The sequence below is a fragment of the Clupea harengus genome, chromosome 15 (assembly GCF_900700415.2).
Source record: "Clupea harengus chromosome 15, Ch_v2.0.2, whole genome shotgun sequence".
Classification (NCBI taxonomy): domain Eukaryota; kingdom Metazoa; phylum Chordata; class Actinopteri; order Clupeiformes; family Clupeidae; genus Clupea; species Clupea harengus.
The window spans coordinates 11530437-11550545 of record NC_045166.1 but is presented as its reverse complement, the minus strand read 5'-3'; the positions used below and the strand labels follow the sequence as shown (position 1 = coordinate 11550545).

General features: G+C 43.8%; 1 protein-coding gene across 1 annotated transcript; it reads right to left on the bottom strand.

Annotated features, from left to right (window-relative positions):
- Positions 1 to 367: 367 nt before the first annotated feature.
- Positions 368 to 19281, bottom strand: sgpp1a (sphingosine-1-phosphate phosphatase 1a). The gene is made up of 3 exons (XM_012824729.3): positions 18124 to 19281; positions 13401 to 13490; positions 368 to 3164 (listed from the first exon to the last, which is right to left on the bottom strand). Exons 1-3 carry the CDS (start codon positions 18886 to 18888, stop codon positions 2613 to 2615), a joined length of 1407 nt encoding a protein of 468 aa, XP_012680183.1. The 5' UTR covers positions 18889 to 19281; the 3' UTR covers positions 368 to 2612.
- Positions 19282 to 20109: the final 828 nt, after the last annotated feature.

The window sequence follows — 20109 nt, the reverse complement described above, 5'->3', positions numbered from 1 at the left end:
TGTCAGCAGAGAAATTAGGTGGTATTTGATTGGACACTACAGACAGACTGACATACTTTAACAAGGCCTGACCACACCCACCACAAAGTTCACCAAATACTGCTCATTTGCATATGCTGAGTAAACACACTGGCACACGTATACATACTTGTGTGCAAGCACACACCCACACACACATACATACGTAATGGCAAATACATGTTTTTTCTTAATTAGCACTATTACCAACATATTTAGAAGAACAGCATGAAACATGGCCTCATATTAGTTGGCAATATTTTATGAACAGGAGTATAATCAGCACTGACCTTAGAATTATCTTATTGTGAGCATAAATATAAAAATCAACTAGATATACTCACATCTGTGTAAATAGATGGATCAATATTAGGTAGCCCTTTCAAGCCATAAATGCATTTGTCCGCAACTACCTCTACCGACAAAACAAATAGGTCCCTGCAAGTGGTGTCAGTTGGGTCTGAAGGAAAGCTCTCTCTATTCGGCTACAGTGACAAAAGTGCACAAAAAAACACCACAAATGATGCTAGAAACGGTAGCTGAAACACCAAAGGTCTCGAGGAGAACTGAAACCACATTTGGAGAGTATGGGGACAAAAAAGGGGAAGACAGAGCAGAACTGCCAGAAACCAGTGCATTTGCGGAAGAGAAAGAGGTGAAAGATGGATCACGTGTCTCTTTTACTTCTTTCGCCATCTCCATCTTTTCATAATCTCATCTCCACGGCTTTAATACTGTCCATCTGGGGCCTTGGTGTCCCAAGGGTGTTAAAGGGGCAAAACTAGTGGAAAAAAGTAAATCAAGTAAAATGGCACACACCACTGTGGACACAAATACTGATCATTAATAAAAGCACATATATAAAACACAAGGGTTGTGCAAAAATTAGTATAGAATTTCCCAGTTAACTATATGAACATAATCCACATGGTAATTGATTCAAACAAAAATAATAATTAAAAAAACACTACTGTTGGGAAACTGTTGAATTGTTGCCTATTCTTCCATAAAGCAGAGCATATTAACATAATAATTATCTTTATAGGAAAACCCAGTGTGTTCAGACTTCAAAGGCCTTTACTGTACAGGCAGCTGCCCACAACACAGATGTTACTTGGCCTTAGAAGATTCCTCACCCCATCATCTCATTATGAATTTGAAGGAGCTTAAGACTGCATTTCCCATGAATGCCTTGTGATAGCATTCACTTCACATAGTTCCTCTGCTCCTCCTCTCTTCATATGACCCTCACAGAGTGTCTCCAGAAAGTTTAAACGTGGCTCTCGTGGCTTTCAGCTTCAACAGGAAGTTCCCATCCCCCCAGGTCCTTTGTCCTCAATTCAAACTCCACTTTTCAACCTCAAGCTTACAAATGTCAAAAACATACAGTTATTGCCACTTGCCTTTGGAAAGGTTCCCTGTTTACCACAGCAGATATACTTGGCTTCCAACAAAGGAACTGGAGGCTCCACGAAAATACAATATGTGGCGGGGGGCTCACAATGGTCCATGTATCTACAAAGGAGGGAATGTACAGTACACAGCAGTATAGAGCCGTTTCCAGATGCTCAACACACCCTTCTCAAAGCGCAGTCGTCTGTGTGTGTGTGTATGTGTGTGTGTGTGTGTAAGTGTGTGTAAGTGTGTGAGCGTATGGGGGGGGGTTGGATTAGAATGGGCAATGTCAAGAGAGCCAGTGCTTCAAGAGGAGGGCAGGGAGCCAGGATATTGTCCAAGGAGCTGGGGTGGGGGGTTGGGGGAACAACACAATGACGCAGGATGGGTGTGCTGCCACAGCATGTGAGGGGGCGACGGGATCGAGGAAGGATCTGGTCAAACAAACAGGAATCAGACGTGACATTGGGACACGGATCCAATGAAACAGGGCCTCTTGAAAGGTCTGGTTCGATGGGGCCAACGGGGTTGGGGTTAGAGAGGTCAGTCTGAGTTCCAGATCTGGAGGCCTCAAGGTTGTACGTAGGCAGTCACACAGAAGCCAAGGTGACCCTTAATTAAAACTCTGAAAGGTAGACAATTATTGGCGTTTGCACAAAGATATATATACCGGTAAGGCAAGGCTCCTGCAAGAGGCCATGTCTGGACTAAAATCAATACCAGCGGAGGGCCAAAGCAATAAACCTCATTTAATTTCATATTTTGGCAGGCTGAATAGGTCATTTTGAACGGACTTTGCCCTGTTGGCACCTGCCAGCAACAAATCACACAAACAAAACAATGAGAAAAGCAAATACTTCTTGAAATGTACTGTGAGAGGAATGGCTATTTTGGCTGAGTCTGCTTTGTCTTCACTCTTCATTAGTTTGTTTTTCTCAAGAGGCCAGTGGCCCTGCCCTCTGTTCAAGGAGCTCTTTTGATATTGGCGATAATGGAGGTACAACAGCCTTATGTTGAGTGTGTTCGGGTTACGCACGAGGAACTGAGAGTTTGGACAGGAGAAGAGGTGGATACAGACTTTGGGACAGGGGGCTGCAACGGGATGGTAGGAACGGCAGGCGCCTGACCGACTGTGGGGTGGGGGGGGGGGGTGGTTGGGGTTGTTGTGTGTAAGTGTGTGTGAGGAGGGTTTAGGCGATTCAGGACAGGCTCAGGTAGTCAAAGAGCAGCGGCACCAGGAAGACGCAGCTGAAAGCCACTGTGCCGTAGACCAGGTAGCGGTAGGACAGCTCCACAGCAGCGTTCTGCCGCGCGCGCCGCACGTCCCCCGGCGGCACACCAAACACGCGGCACGCCAGCGGGATGGTCAGCGCCTTCATGGCAGCCCGCGTGGCCAGCAATACCGCCACCCCCACCAGGAGTCGGGCCAGGGAGCGGCCAAGCAGAGCCCCATCCACGGCGGGTATCACCAGGGGCAGCTGGGACAAGGGTGGGTCGGGCTGCAGGCCCAGCTGGTGGTTGAGGTGGGAGGCCAGGGCGGCGCCACCTCCCGTACTCAGGGCCTGGGCTGTGTCTCCCCGCGATGTGCTCCACGTGTCCAAGGAGAAGGCCAGCATGCCCAGGCCTACGTGGACAGCCACGATGACCAGGGCCGCGTTGGAGCCGGCCAGGTAGTACTGGTCGATGCTATCCAGCAAAGGTTGGAAGACGGCCAGGATAAGGACACTGTAGAGGAACCCAGTGATCACCTCCTGTAGGAGAGAGAGAGAGAGGGGGCGAGTTAGACAGATAAACAAACCATAGCAGTTAAAAGAATTTACAGATTCTAAGCACAGCTCTTGTGTTCATGGCATCGCCCATGCCATTCAGCACCGTACTGAGTGCTTGGGGGTCTCGCATGCCTCTGATGCATCTCTCGGTCACAGAGCAATCAACAAAGAGGTCTTGAACACTTCCTCTTCCAGCTTTGACTCAGAATTTAGTGCTGAGGTGAACGGACATATCCGCTTTACAGATTATGTTGCTACTATTGACGCACGCACGCATGCACGCACACAGCCTGCTGAGGATATCTGTCCCACTGGGAAAGTGGGTGAAGGACTAGCCGGTACAAATGAGGACACTGTTTGCTCATCGGAGCTCGACACTTCAGCTACAGGCCGGGGTCAATACGGACAGAGGGCTTATTTGTGTATCAATAAGGCCCACGCTGGCAGCACCGAGCCAGCTGTATCATGTGTGGAACTGGCCGGCCGCGGTCCTATCCAATGACCCGATAACAAAGCGGAACAGGCCAGATCTCAAGTGTTCTCTGGGGAGACCTGACGTTTTTAATGCACTAACACTTTGGCCCTTTGTGGAGTGTGTTTGCGAATGTGAGTGTGTGCGCGTGAGAGAGAGAGAGAGAGAGAGAGAGAGAGGATGATACAAAACAAAGAGACATGAGTAGGCCTATAAGAGGATTTTTCAGAGCACTCTGCCACTAGGTATTAGATTCCATAAGTACCTCACAGGCCAGATTTACATGAATACAAGCTGAAGCTACAATGGTTCCCATTTCACTCTACCACGATCATCTACTACAACCACTACTACTATAATTACAACTACTGTTATTATTACAACTACCACTAGAACACACAGAAACTCCTACTACTATTACAACTAGAGATGCATTTCCGCAAGAAAATGCAAAACGAATTGCGCTGAAATTACATGGATGCTCACATTTCGTCCTACAACCTCCTACCACCAAGAATATGTGACTCGGCAATAAATATAATCTAACAAGGCGGAGGGCAGCGATTCTCTAACACCAATGACCCACTGACATTCTGGCACACTTTCTGCTATTTACATATTAATAGTCAATGTTCAAACTTGGTTGATAGTCTCCATTCATTGTGTGCGAAGAACTGGAGAACATCTGTTGTCTTTGCCTTCTCTCCACAGCAAGAGATGGCAATCAAGACTTTTTTCATTAGTGGCGGAATGACCTACCAGCCATGGTCCATTGAAAGAGTATCACAAAGCGTTTACAGACTCACCTCTTTAGAAATCATCTATCGTTTCAATCATCTAGCATTTTGCTGAATGTGTATAATGCTTTGCTGTTGTTCATACATCTTTTTTTTCTCAAATTGTTGATCAGTTTGGACAAAAGTGTCCGGCAAATAGTAACCATTTTCATCTTTTGTCTCTCGGGACCAGCTGATATCAGTTGAATAATACAAGAATTTTATGAAGACTTGAGGGTATTCTTGCATATTTTACAATATATGTGTATGTGCGTATTCTGTAGATGCATGAAAATGGCAACAATATTATGACACAGAAACAACGTGCCAGTTGAATTTACATGGGAGCTGACTAACATCACTGTAATGAATAGCATTGCAAATTCAAAACAGCCTTTGGCTTAAAACCATCTCCCAATACCCTCTTGAAGTTCACAATTTGACCTCTACAAGCGAGAATGCAAAGCAGCAGCAGTAAATCACTATATGCTAACTGCACAGATCAGACATGGGAATGAAAGCAGTACAAGGGCAATAGTGACAAAAGTGTGTTGAACAAACTATAGAAGAACATACATATATTAATGAATCGAGAGGTGTCTATCATTACATTACATTAGTCAACATCTCCTCTGCAGGGACAGGGAGGCACAGATTGGTTACCACACAATTGTGCATTCTGTGTGTCTCCAAAATGTGTGTTCATACATTTTACGCATGAGAGTAATCTGTTACTCTTGTATTCTTGTATATTCTGTTAAACACAGTATGTGTGTACATGTGGTCTGAAGACAGATGGGTAATGAACGCGGTATTATTACAGAGTAACACACATAGTGACACACACAACAAGGCCATCTGCCTTCGCTTTCTCAATGTTTCTGTCATAGTATTATCGCTGCATACTTATTGCAATAGGATGACGCGTATATCCTAAACATATTATATTCTAAGATTATTAGCCATTGCATGCTTTTGTGTTTACAGGAAATCACCGAGGCGCAGCGGTTTTTTTTTTCTTAAAGAAGGATGAAAAAACGAGCACCACTAACAAAGGACAAGAGGCAGTGTGGCCATTTTTAGAAGAGTGAGATCAGGACGGACGTGGCAGAGTTGGAGCGGTGTCAACATCTCAATGCGCTAGGAGCAGAAGTGGCACCAAAACACGGATGGAATGATAAAGACAAGAGGAAGGCTTAACAGGAACTGTGATTGCGTTATGCTGATGCGACCAGACTAAGAAAACTTAAGAACAACAACAATAATAATAATAAAACTTAAAAAGAAGAATATCTGACTATGGAACATGCAACAATTGCAATTGCAACAAACATTTTGTTGAGACATGTCTTAACAAGCAGCTAGTTTTGATATCATCTCCAACCTCACTTTGATGGTATATGTTCAAGTGAATAAATGTGATAAACACACCTGTTGTTCTCACTAGCCATCCAAGATGTATACAATGTAATTCTGTGGTCCAGGAAATGTGAGAAAAGCTTTCACTGTACAACAAGACCTATTATATTGTCTAAATACACCATTTAGCTTATTAGCAAGTTTGCCCTTTAACTAGTGGTCCCACTAGTTTTAGACCAAAACTCCTTACTGTTGGGTGGAATAAAGAAAATAAAGATAAAATAACATTTAAAAAGAGCAATAGTGTGATTGATAATACACACTAATACAAAACATTTAAAGATTTCAATAAATTAAGAACAATATGTGCAAGTAAAATGGAACAAAACCACTGTCATCCTGCAAATGTCACCGAGCTAAATAACCAATAAGAACACAACTAGAAATGTACCCTCCCAGCCCCCTTCCTTCCACACACACACACACTCACACTCACACTGTCATTCTGCTGTCTGTGTCACAAGAGGCCAACTGTTAGCGACTGCACATGCACACGTCCTATTTACTAGCTTCGTTTGGTTTGACCTCTAACCCCAGAGTCGTGAAACTCTGCAAAGTCTCCAAAGACACATGGAGGCCAAAGTTCACTCTTGCCCCACAAGAGATCAGCTGTCCAAACAGCACTTTGGATAAAAAGAATTGACCTGTTACGAACCAGATAGGAACTACAGGAGCTTTTCAACAGACTTCAAATAACACCATACAGAAAACTAGAGATGCTCCGATCAGGTTTTTTGGTGCCGATCACCGATCACCGATGACTGAAATCAGTATCTGCCGATCCGATAATACCGATCACCGATCACGGTGTCGATTGAAGCTTTCTATTTATTGTGTAGCATTATTTATGAAGTTAATTATTCTTAACAACATAGGTATTGTATTTTAAGCATTTAAATTACGAGACGAGTGAGTATCATGAATTGACAACCATCTGTTTTATTGCAGGGAACGTGCAACATTCCAGTGTAGAAGCTCTCTCGCTTACTATAAAATGTGTAAATAATAATAAATATTAAAATAATAATAAAAATATATCTTTAAATGAAAATCACAACAATACAATCACATGTGCAACATTCCACTATCTAGAGGCTCTCAAGAGAACTTGGAGCTTATACAGTAGCTTTCCTGTGGAAAAATAATAATACAAACTTAACTGCAACATAAACAGGCTATAGGCAAATATCCAATATGAGGATAGCGACGACATCACGTACACAAGACTTCACAACCTCTCCCTCACTATATTACTTTTTTGCTCAAGCAATATCCCACCTGATACAATGCCAACGTGACCGTTTCAGAGTACTTTGTGACTTTTCGAAAAGTGGAGTCTGTTTATCTGACTGATGTTTTTAAAGTATTTACCTTGTGCTAGCTCTGTGCCTTTAGCAGACCTGCCAACCTTGAAGAAAGTTGTTGAGTACCAGGGGAGTTTCAGTTTGGCAGGGGCTTTGCATACGGTCAATTCCCCACTCACCGCCATATCATCCAGTTATTCAACATTATAAATCAGCGGCGAAATAAACAATACAATCATATTTTCTTGACAAGAATTCCATAAATGAAAAGAGATCTTTACATTGTGCATCATTTAGCACTTCTAAAGAATATATATATATATATATATATATATATATATATATATATATATATATATTATATAAATGCCTATCTCACAGTATATATATATATATATATATATTTTAAAGCTCCAATAAAGTATCCATCTATCTACTTCCAGTGGCACTTGCTCTTGACTGCTTTGCCTCATAGCTTGGCGACTTGGCCTTTTTGAGCAGAGCATCACTGAAGCCTTCCATGTGACAGACAGTCCACCTTTCTTGTCACCAAAGCGCTTATCATGTCAGTGCTCAGGGTTGCTCTGTATTGGGTCTTGTTTTTGGTAACGAGACTGAAAATCGTCATGATTATTTTATACCTGCCAGGCTGGTCGGTTGACTGGCTGCAATAGTAGGAATTATTTGCTACGTTAGCAGTCTGTAGTCAAACACCTTTGCAATGGTCACTTTGCCCCCAACAGAGCGATTCAAAGTTAGAACAGTCTCCGTGGCGTTTGAGTTAACGTTGCTGCAGCTAAATTAGCCTACTCCATCAGTTTTTCACACCGTAGCCGTCTCGTAACCAGGCGAATCACATCGGATGCTAGCTACTACGGCTAACTTTTTATACAAATTTATCTGAAGGATATACCCCTTGAAATGCATCATCTCGTTAAGTTACCGAACACATGTTTTAATGTTTTATATGCTAACATTAGGGTCACATTTACTGTATGTGCTTGATTATTACTCCCCCACTTCCCATTGTACCTCAGCAATGCATTACGCCTCGGTGGATAATAAAGTAGCACTAGTATCAGTATTGCGGGTCAGGGAGGGTAGTGCTACTTTATTATCCACCGAGGCGTAATGCATTGCTGAGGTACAATACAACTTACAGTAACTTACAGAACCACAGGCACAAGGTCGTAGCATCTTGTCCAATCTGAGGGATGTAGTTTAAATAAATGTACAGTATAGGTTTGTATTGATTGATTTTTTTTTGCGTAGTTTCAGCTGGCATTTCGTACCTGCGTATTTTGACTAGGAATTGCGTGGTTGGTACACAAAATGCGTGCAGGTTGGCAGGTCTGCTTTAGGAAACTCCTGGGCTATGTTAGCAAGGTGTGTGGAGAATGGCACTCCAAGTTTGAGGATTTAAAATGCGACAGTGACAACTGGCATATTACGCAGGGGGGGTTTCCCATTTCGCTCCACATCGCGCACCTCGCCATAACCCTGGTTTGTGTAAGTTACCGTTTGGAAACTTCCGTCTATAATAAAAATCTTTTCACGTCAGATTTGCTCATTGCTGACACTTTCAAAAACCGGTTTTGTAAAATGGTCTGATGCAAATACATTAAACAGTGATAGATTAAAGTGTGGCTTGTTAATGTCATCCCTTTCCTAACAACATCGATTTAGATAGATAGATAGATACACTTGTATTAATCCTGTTAGGGAAATTCACGTGTAATAGCAACAAGGTAATAGGAAGAATTTTGTATTATTTTTGTTTTAAGCTGGAGAGCTGCTATAACACACTCGCTGCGCCATGGCAACCATTCCATTTATTAAATAATGCCGGTCGTGTCCGTTGTTCTGGCTGGTCTAAAATATTACGTCCAACTGGCTAAGTAAGACCACGAAAAACTATCCACATGTAGTTAGAGCAGCACACTATCCCAATACAAACAACTAAGAACAGTAGAAAAATGTAAGTCACGAAAAAGGAGCCACGTCATACATTTAGTTTATGTTGTTGCTGTTATGAAGTGAAACAGTGGGGTTAATAAAGGTTCAGCCTGAGGTTGCGAGGCGACCACGAGAATCATTTCTTACCATTGGCGGCCTGAAATGCCTATCTCTAACGTTTTATTGAAACGTCTCTGATAGTAGTTCTCGCAGATTTTATGTCATCTGATCGGCCATGTTTGATCGGCCGTTTTGAGGACGCCGATCAAAACCGATAATGGGAATATCGGCCGATATTGATCGGCGCCGATCAGATCGGAGCATCCCTACAGAAAACCAATATTCTTGATGGTCCCATTCAGCAGAAAATGTGCCAAGACGTCAAAGGCAATTAGAGCAGTGCTCTTCTTACCACTTTTCTGGCCAAGGTGATCTCACCCCACTTCTCAAGTACTTCTGTCTTTTCCTGCCCGCTGTTGTCACAGCACAGAAACTGTCTCTCACTTACCTGAACTGACAAATCCAGTTTAAAAGATGTAATAAGCTTGGGCAACATACCAACACACCGGCTATTTTGACATACCAAAGTCAAATTATAAGCTTCGGAAGAATTGTGTTGACACATGGGCTTTGTTTTGAAATTTTGTGAGTGTGGGTTTAAATCCCCAAAAAATATTATGGCAGTTGATGCAGGTATTGTGTTTTAGTTCACTACCTACGTCACCTAAAGAAAGTGTCTACAGGTCATATTAGAACAGCTTGAAGCCCATTCATTATTGATTTAATTCATTATTAATGTTTGACTAACCAGGCCAGACTCATCAAGTCCTTCTACTCATACACATCAAGACAGCCATTTTTGTTCGGTATGATTAGCATACATTAGCAAACAGTCTGATGGCATTAAACAAACAGCACATATAAACTGAGCCTGATGTGGATTCCAATTTCCAAGAAATACAGCTCTATGTGACTACACAGCCAGAATATGAGCCAATCAGGTCTCTAATCGGAGCTGTGCAGGCCAACACAAAGCATAAACATTATCCTTGGCTCGCATCGGCAGGCAAATAAGCGCCTGTCATACCAACTTCCTCTGTTCTCTCTGGGCCAGCTTGCTCTCTCTCTCTCTCTCTCTCTCTCTTCTTTTTCTTTTTATTCCACAAAGTTTGAGAATCATCGTTTCGTGAGAATATGTCAAGTTTCTTTGAAGTGCTGCACCCGTTGTCTTTTCCTCTGAAACTTATCACACTTATCTATCGTTTGACCTTGACCACCCCCGGCGCTGTGACCCAGAGGAGCGCTGCGGTAATCCCCTTCCCGCTGAGGGCCTCTGAAACTAGAGGCAGTTGGGCAGAGGTGAACCAGGGGAGTTCATGATGGTGATGTGGCTTCCAGTGGACTCTGTCCTCCAACCGAGGCCAACACGCAGCATCAGCAAAAGGGATGATGTTGCAGTGTTATTAGAGACCACAGCGAATCAATAACACCACTTAAAGATCGCCTCGTCAAGCTAAAGTACGGCTAGCGATACCAAAGTCGGAATATGAAAACAGGTCTTTCCACTCCTGTCTCTACTCTGCCCTTGAAGTCCACAAAGACGGACCCACCCTGTTCGTGGAGAAAACCTCTGTAATGCGCTCCAGGCTTTTCAACGTATCTGGCTAACAGAAGATTTTAGGGTATATCTGCAAGAAGATATTATTTTGAGCACATTCTGCAGCTTTAAGAGCCAACAGCCTCTCCACAACTCTCTGTTCACTAACTTCAGATATGCTCATGATATGTCAGTAAGTGACACTTTATGTATAGAGCACTTTTCACACAAATAAGGCAGCTCAAAGTGCTTTACATCACATACAACAAAAAATAAAAACAGCAATAAATATACCATATAATAATAATAATAATAATAATAAAATAATAGGTAATGGCCTCGCTGGCCAACTGAAGAACCATGACAGCAGAGCTCTGGAAGCTCAGATAAGTCTTGATGCCCTGAGTGGACGCTGGAATGGCAGCTTGCAGATCAGCAGATCAGCAGCTCAGTTGACTTCTGGTAGCGACGGATCTCTCAGAGCTTTTAAAATCGGAGGTTTCATTTATCTCCAGCTCTCAGCACAGGTTCAGGAAAGCCCCTTGACCACGTCACTGTGGTAGGCCTATCCATGACTGCACCCATTTAGTGTGGCTTCTTCTTATTTTTCACCTCCGGCTCTTCCTTCATTTTCCACAACCAAAAGACCCAACGGCTGACAAGGCCAATGCCATTTGCAAGTTCTTATCAGACATATTGTCAATTACTAGTAGTTATATTACAAAACTGTCTGTGGTGAACGAGAGCGGTGTGAAAATGGTGAGCAAACGCTGCTTTGATTATGGTTTCATATGGAGTCATTTCCTCTTATGCAGGCGCAGAATGTACGTGCTAGTTGCAGTCTGTAGGCCTGCCTGGATGGGCTCTTCAACTCTACAACCCGAGCTACAGAGAGGTGTCACGTAACATTAGCAGAACTAATGATAGAAGTTAGGCTTATGCTATTAACGCAGAGAACTTTTTTTAAACAATGGCTATATATAGCAATTAAACTTAAACAAAAAAAAAATCTGAAGCCCTGAATTTCTGCAGCCTATTCCCCATACACATGATGGGTGAACATTGCTCCCATTCAGCCAATTAGCTCCAACAGGGTGGGATCAGCTGACCAAAAGCCAATCATAATCCTCCTCTCTCACAGCTCCCACTGACCCACTTCTCTGATGTAGCACAGTTGGGCGATAGGGAATAAAGTGAATAATGTACTCCTGCTGTATCTGTTATGTATGCTTTCCTGGAGTCCGAGAGTCCTCTGCCACACCAGCATTCCACGCAAAATAGTGCACCAGAAAAGATGGCATCAATACTGTTTTGTGCACATAACTGATAAAGGTGTGTCTCATAACATAACTGAGTGAGTTTAAGTGCATGCACAGTGAAGGAAAATGATAAAGCCCGCGAAATCACTGACGTGTGTGTGTGTTTGTGTGTGTCTGTGTGTGTATGTGTGTGTGTGTGTGTGTATGAGAAAATCAAATTGTAACCGCTGTAAAAGGAGGCTAACAAGCATGGATTTACACCAATGTTTCAGCCCTACTCGACCAAAAAGAACATGGACCGCCGCAGGTCATGCACTGTGCACCAAAAAATAAATACATAACGGATGATAATCTACCGTCTACCTTTTTCCGCCAGTCTCCAATCAACCCACGGCCATGTTATGAGCCAGCATCTCAGACACATCCCTGCACGATAGAGATTTTCTCCAATAGTCTAAAAGTAGGGAGCGAGGGCTTGATGTTTTCATTTTAGGATGTAGAGAAAATGATCTTCCAGTAGGTGTTTTAAATAGAAACCTGCGTACACCTCTGTTCTGATTACATAGACCACGCAGCTCGCATGGCACAGCATCAAAAACGGTAAAATTATCTGCCGCCAGGTCTTGTGAGGGTGATGTCAATACGCTGTTCCCTGGAGGTCGAATCGAGCTCGCGCACGCACGCACACACACACACACACACACACACACACACACACACACACACACACACACACACACACACACACACACACACACACACACACACACACACACACACACACACACACACACACACACACACACACACACACACACACACACACACACAGCCGTGTGATGAGCCATCAGTCAGAACTGATGAGTCACGGGCACCCCGTGTCGTTCCATATCTGTATCATCTGAGGCGTTCATTTCACACTGTCTTTGGCCATCATCACCAACACCCTCGCCACTGCCACCGAGTCCCCAGGGAGCATCAGGCTCCATAAAAACAGCCAGCGGGTGCAGAGTTTCACTTCTCAGCACAGAACCACAGCAAATCGATGGGGGGGGGGGGGGGGGGGGGGGCAATGAGAGAGGCACTTTTCTGTGTTTGTCTCGTAGTTACCCCGAACTTCGCATCACTGCAGATGCAGCTGAGTCACTGATGAGTCACGGATGCTACATTTAGGCAGAGAGAGAGAGAGAGCGAGAGCATCTGTTTCTCTAGCACGACTCAACAGCAACCAGGAGGTGAGGACCACAGATGTGTAACACACAAGTCAGTTAGTAAATTAATACATTTCCCACATGGATTTACAGAGGAAAAGATGAGTCATGAGCCCATAAGAGAAGCCACTGTAAGTGTGTGTGTGTGTGTAATACCCTCTACTCACCAGTACGGAATGCATGCCCATGTGTGTGTGTGTGTGTGTGGAATACCCTCTACTCACCAGTACAGAATGCATGCCCATGTAGATTCTGCTTATGCACACCAGGAAACTCCAGCAGACTGCCAAACTCAGGCCAAAGAGAAATGGGTACTGCAAGAGAGAGAGGGGAAAAGGAGAAAGATCGAGAGATATGTGGTTACTGACGTGAAATAAGTATATTAACTACAGGTTCACCCCTTCCATGGCATAATTCACTGTGATCCAACACCATGATAAAGCTTTGATGGTATTACAATCTGTTTGTCGAATTGCATAGCCTGCCAGACTGATTTTTGTGTGTGCAACTGTATATATACAACCTTGATAGGTTCCTCAAACTTGCCATGTAAGAAACGGAAAGGCCAAGTGCCGGCCAAAAACATTTAACTAATGTTTCAGAGGTAGCTTTATGTCACTCCACCCTAGGACTTCAAACAGAATGGGAGTTAGAGAAGATCAATGTCGAACATTGGCCTCTCCTTTAATGTTGCTGATGGGGTCTGTTTTGTTTCATCACTGCAGTTTAGTAAGGCACTCTGGCGAAGGCCCAGTGCCGCCTAAGAGTGAGAAGTACACTGTGAGAATGCCAAGGAAGATGCAGGAAACTAACTGATGGTTCAGGGTTGCTTTTTCTCCCAACAGTTACACAAGTACACAATTCAAGTTGTCCGTTCTGAGTGTGCGCTCAAAAAACACTCCGGTGTTCCAGAGAATCGCAGACGTCACCTTTAAGCCTCTGACTCTGGTGTTCCAGAGAATCGCAGACACTACCTTTAAGTGCTGGTTGACAGACAGCATCTGACTGGGTCAGATGTGGCCCTGATCTGGCATGGACCGGAGTCAAATCAGCGCTGGTTCCATTTCTGATTTGGCTTCTCTAAACACAGGATCATCCTTCATTTGGTTGCCCAGGAAACTGGCATACACTGAGCCTCGCACACTCTCTTCTAACATGTCGAGCATATTCTAAAAAGAACCTTATTGGATTCAGGAAATCGCCTGCAATTCACGGAAGACCACCCTCAAGCACGCACATTGGTTGGATACTGCCTGCGAGCAAGGCTAGCCTCCCTAACCGAAACACACAAGGGTTTACCCTCACTCTCTGTCCCTCGGTCACGCAAATACACACAGCTCTGGAATAACACCCCCTCTCCAACCACAACGAAGAGGAAGGTAGAGAGACAGAGAGGCTCGCGCCATAGCCTTGTCTCAGCCCAGCTAGTTGGCAGGCAGGGGGAGAGAGAGGCTGCTTTGTTTTGCATGGATTAACATAAAGCTGTCCAGACGCATACACCCAGACACACACACATACACCCACACACATACACCCACACACACACACATATATAGAGGGCTGCAAGGTCACAGCATCTGTGTTGCCTCACATGCCCTCTCTCTCTTTTACTGGTGACGGGATCAGACCACTAGTCAGTGCCGGCTGCCGTGTTTGGTGAGGTCATTTGGGTGGACACACACACACACACAAGGCTGTCAGGTCACCGCCGTTTAATGAGGTCATTTGGGTAGGGAGCCCGGGGCCTGCCACACGAGGCCCTCAGATGTGGTCCCCTCATCTTACACACCTGCTGCTGCCCGCCCGCCACTACCCATAGGCCTCTGGGTGTGGTTGGAAACCACTTGATTTCCCGGACTGATCAGTCTCCTGAAGAATAAACTCAGGAAGGGATGTGTGGTAAGCACTACCCTCCCCCCCAAGATCATCTCCAGCTGAGTGAGGGAGCGTTCTAAGAGGAAAGAGGAAAGTGTGTGTGTGTGGAGGGGTGGAGGGTTGGACGATGTAGAGCCTGGGCATCTACTTCCGTAATTTCTCTCACCATCTGCTGCTGTGGGGTCAGTGGTGAGCTCCACTAAATAAAACCAGCAATGTAAATCTCAGGGGCCAACGAGCTAAGAGACATTCTGATGAGACATGCAATGAAGAGAGCTGGTTTTCCGCGAACCTGCCTAACTGGAATATGTGGCTACCTCATGCTGTCCCGGATCTGCTTGGTTGGAACGGAGGACATGAGACGCAGGCCAGACATGGGGGCTTAATCTGCATAAAGCCACACTGTCTTTCATGCGCCCAATTCGAGTTTGTTGTGTCAACATTTTGAATTTCGTTGGCCTTTAACCCAGCTCGGAAACATGAGCTTAAAGCTTAGGCCTGACATGCAGCATCAGGATGCTGCCAGTCCACAGCTGCAAAGAGCTGTCCAAAGAGAATGAGGGAGACGGAAACCTGAACCGGAGTCATTGTTCCTGGCTTCCTGATATAGCAGACTGCGAAAAGGGGGTAGCAAGGTCAAAGCAGAGCAGATGCACTCTGTTTGACCACAGGACAATCCATGCAGCATTGGAAATTAATTGTCTTGTTCAGCAACATATTTGGAATTTTTTGGCCAGCGCTCTTCTACTCATCTGGAGAATAAGTTAGAACTATACATCCATTGGCTAGAGTCAGGGCACTCTTAATGCCAACATCTTTTCAGTTACACTTTCTATTACTTTCGGACTATCGTCAAGGGAACGACAAACAGCCCAATCAGACTTCGCTAGGCTCTGAAGCCAATCTAAAAGTAATTGCTACCTGAGCACATTGACCTGACCATGACTTTATCATATCTGGTCATGCTGTGTGTCTACATCTGTGTGCATCCATCTCACCGCCGCATGGCCAGAGATACCTTCCACTTATCACAGAGGCGTGGCTGCTCACGCTGCTTTTCCAAAAGGATCACACCAGCTTCTTTGTAACTTTTATAATCCAAAGCGAGGAACGAAGAGATAACAGAGGTAACTGTGTGTTATCACCTCATCAACCCGCTATTGCTTCTCCCTCATCTTCCATCTACAGATTAACGGCCATAAAAGCAGTCAGGTATTCTGGGTCCATGTGGTATCAGGCCGAGAGTTAGCCTAGCGCTGCAACAAAATGGTGAAGGTTTTGTTATCTCAAACAGAGGATGGTTATAAAGCCTGATTTATCATTTTTGTCATTTTAAAGTGGTCACACAGCCATTGACACTACAGGCTATAAGAAGCGAGAAACGTCCACATGTTACAGATTAGGGCTGCACAATATATTGTTTCATGTTTCATTTTACACTAGGTCTTTATTGCTCGTAGCTTGATTGTTATCTCCCTTGTACATCGCTTTGGATAAAAGCGTCTGCTAAATGACTAAATGTAAAAGTTTCAGCATCGTCATTACAATGTAAGCATGCACAATAGTCACATCACAGGACGTGCAATGTCAAGTAAGGCAAATTCACTCAAACATGTCATGTTACAAGTTTTGCGTTTGCTGCTTGATACAAAAGGAAAACTTTCACGGTTTCATTTTCCATGACTCATCTACAAGAGACATTTCATCAGGGTGAGTTAACCAGTGTATCAAACAACCTCATTCCCCCCTCCAAACTTGCTTCAAAGTTGTCAAAACACTCACCTGCTTCTGTGTTTGGTGCGCTTAAACCAATAATACAGCATTAAAGTTAAATCAGGGATTGTTCATTCAAAAAAACTAATCTTCAGAGTAAAAAGTATTTTTCCCCCCTACTATTAGTTTTATTTTCCATTCAACTCACTTAACTACAGAATTATCCCAATCATTGTAGAATTATTAATTATTTCTAAAGAATTCAAATCATCTGGTGAAAATTCCCGATTTTTTTCGTCATACTGCAATATATATCGCATAAAAAAGATATTGCAATGTCTTTTCCTATATTGTGCAGCCCTATTACAGATAAAGCCATTGTGAAATGGTTTGGGAACAATATAGGATCAAAAATACTCTGAATCTTGAGAGTGTGATGTTTCATACCATTGTGATGTTTCATACTGACTAAGCACCTGGCAACATGCCAACACCAAAACATAGTTCTTAGGCAGTTATGTTGTCTGTACTTAATTGTCCCTTATTATGTGAGAAGACAGCTTTGAAAGTGATGTGATTTGGCATTGCTCACTGCACTGGTTTATGTGGATGTGGATTTTGCAGGGCTGCTTGGGACCCAGTGCTTCTTTTAAATTTGTCTGAGATTCCTGCATTTTTAGAAGAAATAACTATGCACTGGTCTAACTGTGTGACTGGGACTTAAGGAATACAAACACTGCATACTTCATAACGATGACATGCTTTTCCAAGCTAGATAAGCAAGAGAGGGAAATGTCCTTGCTTATCAGTGGTTCTGCCCAGATTCAGCTCAACATATACAGGATAGCATTGGGAGAGCCTGAAAGTTCCGGGGATGCTCCAAGTCAGGTGACAAGCAGGGACATTACGTCACGGTCCTGTTTTTCAGTGCGTGTGCATCAAAATTTCATAAAGGAAACCCTGGAATCGTTACTATCAGCCTATCTTTCTTCACGGCTTATTACAGCAAAGATACAACTTGCACCATGAGTTGACACGTGGTGTTTATGGTCCAAGCAAGCCAAAGAATGATTTTGAATTTTCATTCGCTTCCATTCCTCGGTGGCCTGCTGTTAATATTATGCTAATTGGTTTACTTGTGTGAATGTGCTGCGTTATATGTATAATAATGACAGTAGGGAATTGTACACTACGCTATACGAGTTTATGTCCCAAAATTTGGAAGAGAGCCCATAACATAAACTGGAATTCTGAAAACCGTACCTGTCGTAACAGGATTGTTTACGTGTTATTTGTGCGATGGTTTATTATCATATGGCTTCAGAAGCGTGTAGCCTACACATGAGTGTGACTGCTTACCTGCCAGCGACCGTAAGTAAGCATGAAAAGTGAGAAGGGGAGTGCGGTGCCAGTCATAGCGTGGGTGGATGGCATGCTGTATTCCGAATTGTAGAACATCTCGACTTTGACCACCGGCGGTGACGCTGGACGTTTCCAGCGTATGAGGTCTTTGGTGGACTGCCCGAGAAACAACACCAGTACCCACACCACGATAATCTGCCGGCTGACATAGGCGTCGACGTTCCACATGAGAAAGGGAAAGAACACGATGAAGAACATTTCATTGCCCAGTTCTGTTCCAAAAGTGAAGAGACAGAAGAGGAACTTGTTCTCAATAATGAACTCCTGGCCAACATCACCAGTCAGGGAGTTCTTGCGAAGCGGCTTGACAATTCCTTTCGACCCTCCTTGTTCGCTGTCAGTGTTTGGACAGCTCTCCGATTGAGTATTTTGTTCTTCAGGCTCTGCCGTTTCGGGCATTGCAGCCCCGTTGAGCAAGCCATTTGAGCATTCTTCCTGTTTTGTAGTTTCTGAACTTGTGTGTTTTCTCTGTCGGAGGTCGCTAATGTTCTGTCCAACACTCCCGTCGTCTATGCTCTCTCGCGTACATTGCTTGACACAAGAACCGTTGGGAGAGGGCTCCAATTCTTTCTCCTCCGTCCTGGCAGATTTTCTAGGAAAGGTCCCCCTGACTCCGCAAAGCTGTTGAAATCTTGCCACATGATGCGGGTCCTGAAGGTTCAGACAAAGGCGAACAAAGCCCTTTATAAGGTCAGTCGCCATGGTTGTTCGTGAAAAACCAAAGAAAATCGCATGTGATTACAGACGCAACGTCGTGCCCGATGTTGATGTGAGAGTGGGGCGTCTATGCTCCCACTGCTCAGCCTTGAAGCATACAACTAGCTCGCGAAGCTAATGTTAGCTGGCTAACAGACTCGCAGTTATGCGCGCATACGATTCTCCTAGCGGTACTAATTTCGTAAATGCTGTGGATCATTTAAGTAGAACCCGTCTTCCCTAATCTTGATAGGCGTACTGATAGTCTACGTAGAGACTGTTGCACCCGACTGTTCGGAGAAACGGAGAATTTGCTTGTCATTCCAAATCTCTCGCTGACTGCGCGACCATTGCCTGTGTATAAATGATCTGAAGCACGAGTGCGCGCAAGAGCGATGACGTAGAGTACTAGGTCCCCGTTTCGACAGAGCCAAAGGAATCAAACGATAGTTATGATTTCTCAACCCAACTCAGTAAATTGGCAGGACTTCTAAATCAAACGACCCTTCCCCCCTTTCAGTTTGGCATACTGAAGGGCTAATGTGCATTTTTGATGATTAATAGAGTACATGCTATTTGCAGATACAGCAAAAAAGAGTCTGTTAAATCATCATAAAATCGTCATAAAATTCTCAGGATGAGGTTGTCTGCATGAGCCTACAAGTTCAAACATTTTATTACACACATATTACACTGTGTAATCATTTATCTAGTTAATGAGGTCAACGTGACATTGCAGAGTGAGGAAAAAACAGTTCACACTACACTATTGATGCAATTATAACACGACCTTAGTTTAGGCTACTATCATTATGGCACATTCCGAGACCCGATATTGGATATTTGTGAGAGCCTCAAGGACAGGGCAAATCCATTGCCAAATGCCTGCGTAATCATCGAGTATACAGCAATCAGTAGCCTAACCCACACAGTTTGATTACATTTTTTTCTACAAATGTGTTGCAGTTCACCGCACTTCATATCTTATCAATCTGAGCATGCTCGTGATATATGTCATCATTGAGACAGAAAATCATTTATTGTGTGAAGTTCAAAACAGAGGTGGGCATTACATTTGAGCGGTAGCCTACATGACAGTCAACTTCACATACGAACATCTAGGGTTGCTAGTCAACTCTAGGTGTATTGCATGACAACTGTTCTTTCAATATATCTATTTATATTTATATATCAATATATCTCTGATTTCAGCCTTTAGCTCTTACT